General features: G+C 37.6%; 2 protein-coding genes across 2 annotated transcripts; both read right to left on the bottom strand.

Moving 5' to 3' along the window:
- Nucleotides 1–3,540: 3,540 nt before the first annotated feature.
- LOC107427520 (uncharacterized) lies at nt 3,541–6,358 on the bottom strand. The gene is made up of 5 exons (XM_016037902.4): nt 5,814–6,358; nt 4,783–5,622; nt 4,597–4,676; nt 4,403–4,474; nt 3,541–4,115 (listed from the first exon to the last, which is right to left on the bottom strand). The coding sequence occupies exons 1-5, from the start codon at nt 6,297–6,299 to the stop codon at nt 3,812–3,814; spliced, it is 1,782 nt and encodes a 593-aa protein (XP_015893388.2). The 5' UTR covers nt 6,300–6,358; the 3' UTR covers nt 3,541–3,811.
- Nucleotides 6,359–7,132: 774 nt separating this feature from the next.
- Nucleotides 7,133–8,702, bottom strand: LOC107427551 (uncharacterized). Its single transcript, XM_016037940.4, has 3 exons — nt 8,206–8,702; nt 7,876–7,991; nt 7,133–7,794 (listed from the first exon to the last, which is right to left on the bottom strand). The coding sequence occupies exons 1-3, from the start codon at nt 8,335–8,337 to the stop codon at nt 7,485–7,487; spliced, it is 558 nt and encodes a 185-aa protein (XP_015893426.2). The 5' UTR covers nt 8,338–8,702; the 3' UTR covers nt 7,133–7,484.
- Nucleotides 8,703–9,103: the final 401 nt, after the last annotated feature.

Raw genomic sequence — 9,103 nt, 5'->3', positions numbered from 1 at the left:
TACAATTAGGAGACATTCTGGGCTTTTCAATGTCTTCCATTGTCTGGTTTTCATGGAATACTACATCCCTGCTTCTAATAACCTTCTTTGTTTTCGGGTCCCATAACCTGTATCCGAATTCTTTATCTCCATATCCTATAAAAATGCATGGAGTAGATCTTGCATCGAACTTCTGTCTGAGCTCCTTGGATACATGTACATAAGCTAAACAACCAAACACCCTTAAATGAGAGTAGGAGGGAATTTTACCCGACCACACTTTCTCCGGAATTTTAAAATTCAATGGTATTGACGGTGATCTGTTGATTAAATAGCAGGCGGCACGAATAGCTTCTCCCCAGAATGGCTTTAGCAGTTTAGCCATACTGATCATACTTCTGACCTTTTCCATAATGGTTCGGTTCATTCTTTCAGCTATTCCATTATGTTGTGGGGTGCGAGGGACCGTCTTCTCATGTCGAATGTCGTGTCTTCTACAGTAGGCATCGAACTCCTTGGAAGTATACTCTCCTCCATTATCTGAGCAGAGACATTTCAGCTTCTTCCCTATTTCACGCTCTACCATGGTATGAAATAGTTTGAAGTAATCTAATACCTAGTCCTTTGTCTTTAAGAAATATACCCACACCTTCCGAGAAGCATCATCAGTGAAGGTCAGGAAATACTTGTTGCCACCTAATGATTCCACCTCCATGGGACCACAAACATCAGATTGCACCAGACTAAGCAACTCTAATCTTCTCAATGCAGAGGAACTGAAGGAGACTCTATGTTGCTTACAAAACAAGCAGTGATTACAAGGATCTAGCGTAGCATCCTTGCAAACAGTGATAAGCTTCTTCTTGGCCAAAGTAGACAATCCTTTTTCACTCATGTGACCAAGTCTCTGGTGCCACAGATTTTGAGATGTCTTTCCTTCTCCAATATTGAGGCTATCTGCACATATCTTCACATGAGTTTTGTACAACGTTCCACAAATATGTCCTCGGGCGACAACTATGGCACCTTTCGTCATTTTCCATGTGCCTTTGCTGAAGTAGTTGTCATAGCCTTGCTTGTCTAAGGCTGCTCCCGAAAGTAGATTAAGCCGAAGATCTGGAACATGACGGACATCCTTCAAAGTGATTGTACAACCAACATTCGTTTTTACCTGAATATCACCAGTTCCCATAACTTTTGCGAAACTGGAATTTTCCATCTTTACCGTACCAAAGTCTCCTACTTTGTACGTTTTGAAGAAATTTCTGTGTGGAGTGACATGGTAGGATGCTACAGTATCGACTACCCACTCAACATCTTGGGTTGATATATGAAGGCATGTCTCTTCTTCGGTGGAGCAGAGCGCCACTTCTGCTGTAACAGTGACTAGTGTCTCTCCATCCTTCTTCAGCTGATTACCTTGGAGTCTCTGCTCTCTCAACAACTTTCTGCAGTTCTTCTTCATTTGACCCTCTAGGCCACAATGATAGCACTTATATGATGATTTTCTATCCTCTGTAGATCTACCTCTGCTGTTGCTCCTGCCTCTCCCCCGATCTCGACCACCTCTTTGCTGTCTTCCTCTCTCTGTGACGAGGGCATGTGACTAATCCATGCCAATGTCCTTTCTCCTGGCCTCTTCATTAAATAGGGCATCCTTAACCATAGACATAGTAAGTTTGCCATTCGGAGCCGAATTGCTGAGAGAGACTACCAATGTCTCCCAACTGTCTGGAAGAGAGTTTAGAAGTAGTAGGGCCTGATCCTCATCCCCTAGTTGGTAATCCACAGCAGATAGTTGATTTACCAAGCTCTGGAACTCACTGGTATGCTCAGCTACAGAAGTTCCACTCTGTAATTTTAGATTTACCAATCACTTAAGCAATAGGGCTTTGTTCCGAGTAGTCTTGGCCTGGTACATATCCTCCAATTTTTTCCAGAGGGCATATGCATCCGTTTCCTTCGCTACATGATGGAAGACACTGTGGTCGATCCATTGCCTGATCTGACCGATTGTTTTCTTGTTTAATTTCTTCTATTCTGCTTCTTTGCTGGGATCTGGGTTTTCTCCTTTAGCTTCTATAGGATCAAACAAATCCTTACAATTGAGGAGATCTTCCATCCGAGGTCTCAAAAGTGTATAATTTGTGGCAATAAGCTTAACCATAGCTCCCAAAGATGATTCTTTCATTGACATTATGGCTTAACCAAAAATGGAGCAGAATTTGGAAAAATAGAGTTAACCGTTGCGTTCGGAATGGCCGAAAATGATGGAATTGACTTTTCCGGGGTCAAAATATAATTACCAGAATTTTTGGAGCAAAAATGTAATTTCACAAAAATTCTGGGTCAACCTGTAAATACAGAAACTACAGGGACTAATTTGTAATTTTGAACAATTCAGGGGCTGTTCTGTAATTTTAGAAACTTCTGATGATGTGGTAGATTGTGTTGATGTGTCAACACGTGGCAGATGACATGGCGATTGCGTGGCTGACGGCGTGTCAGGTCGCGTGGAAGATGATGTAGCTGAGTGTGATGACGTGTCTGCTGACGTGGTCGTCTTCAACCTCCAGACGGCGCGTGCGGCGCGTGAGGCGCGTGATCTGCTGCAGAAAATTTCAGACGGTGCGTGCGGGCGTGTTAGGCTCGTCGTTTCTCTCGGACGAACTTGGTTGTTCTCTTCTCGTCGAGTACTTTCACCTAGTATTGTCAAATTATTTATTTGAGCAACTTTTCGAAACACCAACTTGAAGAACAGAGGCTCTGTTTCTTCAAATTTTGAACCCAAGCTCTCGATCTAGAGCTCTAATACCACTTGTTGTGGATCTCTGACCACTTTAGAGAAGAAATATGAGAAGAAAAATAAAAAGAATTCTATTACTCTCTTGGAAATAGAATACAAAAATAAAAACTTCTCTCGTGGAGGATTCTCACTTGGAACCTATCTCTACACTGTCAAATTCTCTCTGGAATTGCTCACTCTTCTCTCAAGCTCTCTCTGGAACTTAAACACTCTCTCTCTCGGAGTTTACTCTCAATACTCCTCACTTGGGATGATATTGAGCTTGCTCTACTTGGCTTGAATGTGCATGCAACGGGCCTTTTTATAACCTTACTAAGTCGGTTGCATGGCCACCATTTTCAACTTCTTCTCACAGGTGCCCACAATTGTTGAGCAAATTATTTTTCGGTGTTAATTGCAACAACCATTGTCAACAATGGTGGCTGAGCAGTCTTCACACTGTCGGTGCGGCTGGACTTCACATGTGGGTTTTTCTTTTTTGCAATTTCAAATTGTGACTCTAATTCGTTCCAGTTTGAAGGACAGAAATTCAATATCCATTGTTACTCTAGGAAAAAAACAAAAGAAGGAAACATGGTAACAAGACCATAATTAGTTGGCAGAATAGTAAAAATGTTCATCATAACTTATTCGCTATATATTTATTTTGATTAAAAAGTGATGGGATCTTTCGTGTTGTTAATTTCATTATTACATAATCTATAGTCTGCAGATTCTGTATGAAAACCATAATGCGGAATTCAAAAGGGATAATATAAAGGCCAAACTAAGACCAAGCGAGCTCTTTTTATACAGAGGAACTTAAATTTACAGGTAAAAAATAGGATGAAAAAAAAAAAAAAAAAGAAGTTTGAATTAAATGCGTGCAGAACAGAGCTCTGCTTTTTCTTATTCCATTGTTCTGCTTCATAGGAGGCACATTTTGCATAGCTAAAGTTATTACAGTAATAAGTTGAAAGAGCAATACTACTCTTCAAGACAGCAAAAGAAGAAACAATACAAGAGTCTTGTGCTTGTTCTTTTTCTCTAACCCAAAATAGATGAGCCATGCCCTGGTGACCAGAAAGGATTCTGGTCTTGTTCATATCTCAGCCTGTTCCCATCATACAGGGTAGCGTTACTTTTAGGGAATGAAGAGTAGTCCTGATTAGTAGCAAAGAGATTCGGATGACAGTTCTCATCGTCGTCATTGAAGGTTGTCCATCTCATTGAGTTGCTGCTTTGCTTCTCTCTTGCTGCATTTCTCAAATTCTCCATCTCTCCAACATGGTCCTTGAATTCTTTTTTCACCACATCCAAAACAACATCACCGTATCGATCGCACCATGACCTACATGGGAGAAAAAAAGAGATTAGATTTGATTCTTCACTCAATTACTCAAGGCCAAAATCAATCTTTAGCAGTTGAGAAAGTCATCAAGTTCTATGTATGTTAGCTAGTACAAAGGAGAAACATCTGAACTCAATAGGACACAGATATTTTAGTTTGTTTCATTTGGGTTACTTGCATGTTTGGGTGAAGATTGTCTGCCAATAATACTGTCTAAATATCATCAGTGACAGAATTGTTCACAGGCCTTATAGAGAATGAAAGACAAAATGAGGAGGCAGACTCACTTGGGAAAGAAATTCTTCAGCTCAGCCCTGTCGACTGGAAGCTTGGTCGAAATTGCTTCAAGTTGATCATTCCTATAAAGCACCAAGATTACAACTCAATATGTTCGCAAAAAGAAAAATACATACAAAATGCACAGAAAAATAATACCAGAAGATGAAAAAAATTTAGGGGTCTGTTGTTGAAGAATGCTTACGAAAATTTAAGATTGGGATTTGTGGTGCAGAGCTCTGTCTGAATTCGTGATAGCTCTTTCTTTATCTTGTCCCCTAAAACCTAGAAATATACAAAAGATGACCCAGAGTCAGTTTCAAATTCAAGAATCAAAGACAATTTAACTCCACCTCTTTGAAACAAAGATTAAGGTTAAGGATTTTGGAACCTTATCAATGAAGAAATCAGATGGAGAACCATCCTTGTGCAGCTTCCTTTTTATTCGCTTTGTGTCAGGACCTTCGCCTAAGGGGCTGACCACAAGATGGGAGGGCCTAGAGTAGGCCTCGCTGTCTGATCTTTCATTAAGAGGCAATGGAGCTGTCTCATCCTCTGAATCTTCTTTATTCCATTTCATGAATCCATCAAAACCCCATTGCTTTCTTGCAGATTTCATAGCTGTTTCCTCACAATTATTACCATGACCACCACCACCACCATCTCCACGTCCCTCTCTCTGTCCTCTCTGAAACAGAGTCCTAAATGGTTTGCCCTTTGCCTTTTTTGTCCCACTAGAATCCTTCAGTGGCTCCTGTGGCAAGCTCTCCGGCATGAGGATAGATCGGGTTTCACTTTCTTTACCCCTCGAATGGCTATTCCGAAGTGGGTTTTCTCCGAAATTTCCAAACTCATGCTTAGAGGAGGTAGAGGAAGGGAAAGCCGTTTCTTCCATGTCGAAGATGCTCCTTTCTTCTCTGATTTTCCCAGGCTTGTATGGTGACGCAAAGCCGAAAACCGAGGCGGCTCCTTTGATCTGCTTCATTGCCGAGCTTTGCTTCGATTTGTTCTTTGAATTCGAGTTCTCTTTGCTCAGCAAGCATTGTTCATCCTTTAAGTCGATTACAGACCATTCCTCTTCTCCGTTCTCTCTCGGATCTTTCGGCGGCAACGCTCCAACAATTACATCTCTTGCCTCAATTTCAACTCCTTGAACTGCCAATTGTTGAAGCAATGGCCTCTTTGAAGAGTGGTATTCGTCTGCAGAAATGCATTTTGCATACAAGAGTTCCTAAACAAAATTTAATGAAAATTAATCCCTGTTTGGTTATTTAGAAATCCAAGGAAAATGAGAAAAAAATAACTATAAAAGGAAGATTGAAAGATAAACAAGCACGAGAATATCTTAATTACCAACATCTTTGTTTCCTAGATTCAAATTGTAGTTACTAGAAAAATAAGGCAGACCCATAAGAGATTTACCTGCAAGAACAGTAATTTATCTCTCAGTATAACCGGTTGCTCTTGTTCGGGCCGCGAAACTATAAGGGTCTCAAGCAAATGAGATCTAAAAGCCGCAACCTCGGTTTCAGCCAGAATCCCTTCTCTGTGAAGACCAATCAAGTTCAGCATCTGGTGGAAAGAATCTTGCTGCCATTTGAGATTCTCCGACTGCAGCTTCGAAAGCTTGTGATCGGCTGCCGGCAATCTCCGCTTCTTGAAGCTGAAAGGGAGGATGGTCTTGCACAGAGAGGTGATGGAGTCGTGGAGTGTGGAGTAGTATGCGGGTGTGTAGGAATATACCATCTTTGAATTCTTCGCTTCTGGGTTTGAATTGCTGAAGGAGTTTAGCAGAGAAAGAATGTTTTTGTGAGTTGGTAAAGCTGTTATTTGAATCTTTTGGGCGAATTCAGGATCTTGATTTTTGGGCTTTTTGTATTTGGAGGAAAGCCTTTTTTCTTTGGGCATGGTGAAGCTGAATGAACTTTTATGGAGGAGCAAAGCAAAGGGGTTGTTTTCAGATTTTGAATTTAGAGCACTCTGAAACGGTCACATAAAAAATAAAAACTAGCCGTTGCATAGAAGGGTAAAACTGGTAAATCACATAAATGGCCGTTTCGGTGGATGAGACGGCGTCGGTTTGACGTGTTTCCTTCCTCTTAGAAATATCGTTTTTAATCCTGAAAATGGGACATATATTTGCATTTAATTACAAATAGAGCCATCCACATATATATTCTTTTTGCTTGCAGCCACAAATTTTGTTTTATTTTTTAAGAAAGGGAATGTAACGGTCAACGTCAAAACCTAATTTGAAAATTTAAAAGAATTATTCGGGATTTTGGTAATTTTATTAGTATTTTTTTTTTCAGTTAAAAACTAAACTGTTCTACATTTCTCACTTTGTAACTTTTAAATATAACATGATTTTTATGTTTGAGATTGATATAATTTCCGGAGCTTAGCTTGAAAAATGTTTGATTTATTATTATTTGTGGAGATAAGGAAAAGATCAAGGATAAGGGCAAATACAATTTGCAAAAAAATAGGGATGTACTTTGAGTTATAATTTCTCTCACAATTTCGTAGCTGCAACTAAATTATATGAAATTGTGAAATTATGTCTTTGTGAAAAAACAACCTAATAACAAAGTTAATATTTTTTGATATAATGAAATTAAAAAATGCTCTATATCAATATATATCTATATTAAATAAAATAAAAATAATAATTATGCGAAACTATTGCCATATGGAACATATTTTCCTATGGCAATAGTTTCTTTTGCTGAGAAAGTCGGTAGAAAAAGAATAAATGAAATATCCACTTATCAAAACCAGTCCTTTAATGCCAAATGGGGCTCTGTGATACATAATTATTTATGCTAAACCAAATCGTGTATAGATCACAAGCATCACAAAAAAGGGTTAACCCCACATGCAGAAACTAATTCTTCATCATCTTTTTTTTTTTTCTTTTTTTTTTTCCTTTTTTTTTTTTAACCCCACAATGTACAAGCAGAAACTAATTCTTCATCATCTTCCTTTTTTTTTTTTCTTCTGGAAGAAGGATATTGATCAAGATTATATATAAATATATATATATATATATATATATATATAAAGCCCAAAAAGAAGTAGAAGAAGAAGAATTTAGTGCAAAAGGGTAATAATTCCAAGTCTGCAACAAGGGCATTGTTCATTGTTTTCAAGCCATGGAAGCAGACACTCAGAATGCAAGCGATGTGCACAGGAAAGGTGCACCAATGTCTCACCACCCCTGAACCTTTCAAGGCAAACAGCACAGAACTCGTCCTGCCCCGAAGCCTTCCAGCTCAATTTAGCCCAGCTCATGAATTTGCTTGACGATCCATCTTTCTTTGAACAATAAACTTCTGTATGCAACTCCCTACTCTGATTAACCATGTTGCATCTTTCTTCCCCATAAGACCTTAATCCTCCTCTGCTTTTTTATATATTAATTAATCTGCTAACTCACAAAATTATAGATATTGTTTTTTGTATTGTATTATATAATAGGTACCTTTTACAGTGAGTTCCCAGCTTTTGATCCAATCTCTCTTTGGCTTCTCTTGCTTCTATTCCTAGCTTTTGATCATCGTCTTGGCATGCTTGTTTCATTGTGCTTTTTTTCTTCTTCTGTTAAATTTTTGAGGTATACAATCAACCCGGAAATGAATTATATATTATATTAAATATATAATTTTTCTCTTATTTAGAAAATTCTGTATAAATTTTGTCCAGGTACATGTAAATTAGACATATATCTGATTGCATGTAATTCAAAATTTTCCAAATAAAAATATATATGGGATATATTCCTAATAATAGAATAACAATTCTATATCCGTACCAGTAAAGATGTGGAAGATGATGAATGTTGGGTTGCATACAAACAAAAAGAAGATTTCCTAATGCAGCCATTTGTGGATGAGCCGACATGTCTTCTTCGAGCATATTCAACACCAGGAAGTATTCCAGCCATTAACAAATATGAATATGAATTCTCCCTATTTCAATTTCAACCAATATATATATATATTTGTTCTGGTTTTTCGTGAACTCTTGGCTCTTAAAAAGTTACTTCTTCCTCAATATAAATCTCACCCTCTTTTTGCTTTATCACACTCTTTTGTCTTTCATCATTTTTTTACTCTTTTTCTCCTCCCTAATTTTTTTTTTTTCTTTTAACTGTTTTTTGGGTCCTAATCCTAATCCTTAGCAGACACGTGGTGTTGGTTTCGTCTAATCATTCTTCGTCAAAGGGTGGTCCTATACTGCCGTGCATGTATGACATAGGGTTGAAAGAGATTAGACACTCTTATTGTCAGGACGGATCCAAAAATATTGGTAAGGGGAAGCCGATTTAGAACGCAAATTTTTTTTTTTTTTTTTTTTTTTAAAGTGACGTTGGCTTTTATAAACTCCACTATTAATGGGGTGGATTTGGAAAATATCAACTTAAATAGAGAAAAAAATATTATAATATATGTTGGAGATTATACTCCACTTTTTATTTTTATTTTTTGGTTTTTAATAAAGTTGGAAACAAAAAAAAAACAATAGTTTGATATTACTTGTCCCCACAAAGCCTCCAAACATCAAATTTAAATAGTAATTTCTAAATTAATTACATGTAATAAGCTAGAAGCATTTGTCTAAAATTTTATTTTCAATAAAAAAAATTACAAACATAATTAAAATAAACATTTAATGTTAATAGCAAAATAAATAAATAAAAACAAAATAGA

This window comes from Ziziphus jujuba, chromosome 1, assembly GCF_031755915.1.
Source record: "Ziziphus jujuba cultivar Dongzao chromosome 1, ASM3175591v1".
Taxonomy (NCBI): Eukaryota; Viridiplantae; Streptophyta; class Magnoliopsida; order Rosales; family Rhamnaceae; genus Ziziphus; species Ziziphus jujuba.
This window is presented reverse-complemented; position numbering and strand designations above follow the sequence as displayed.

What these genes read in the sequence shown, in the direction of transcription:
- LOC107427551 (XM_016037940.4), bottom strand. Translation starts at nt 8,337, where the DNA reads ATGGCTGGAATACTTCCTGGTGTTGAATATGCTCGAAGAAGACATGTC. An exon ending in CATCTTCCACATCTTTACTG is followed by an intron (nt 7,992 to 8,205) that starts GTACGGATATAG and finishes AAAATTTAACAG; the next exon opens with AAGAAGAAAAAAAGCACAAT. An exon ending in CTGGGAACTCACTGTAAAAG is followed by an intron (nt 7,795 to 7,875) that starts GTACCTATTATA and finishes ATAAAAAAGCAG; the next exon opens with AGGAGGATTAAGGTCTTATG.
- LOC107427520 (XM_016037902.4), bottom strand. Translation starts at nt 6,299, where the DNA reads ATGCCCAAAGAAAAAAGGCTTTCCTCCAAATACAAAAAGCCCAAAAAT. An exon ending in ATAAATTACTGTTCTTGCAG is followed by an intron (nt 5,623 to 5,813) that starts GTAAATCTCTTA and finishes AATTTTGTTTAG; the next exon opens with GAACTCTTGTATGCAAAATG. An exon ending in CTGATTTCTTCATTGATAAG is followed by an intron (nt 4,677 to 4,782) that starts GTTCCAAAATCC and finishes GTATATTTCTAG; the next exon opens with GTTTTAGGGGACAAGATAAA.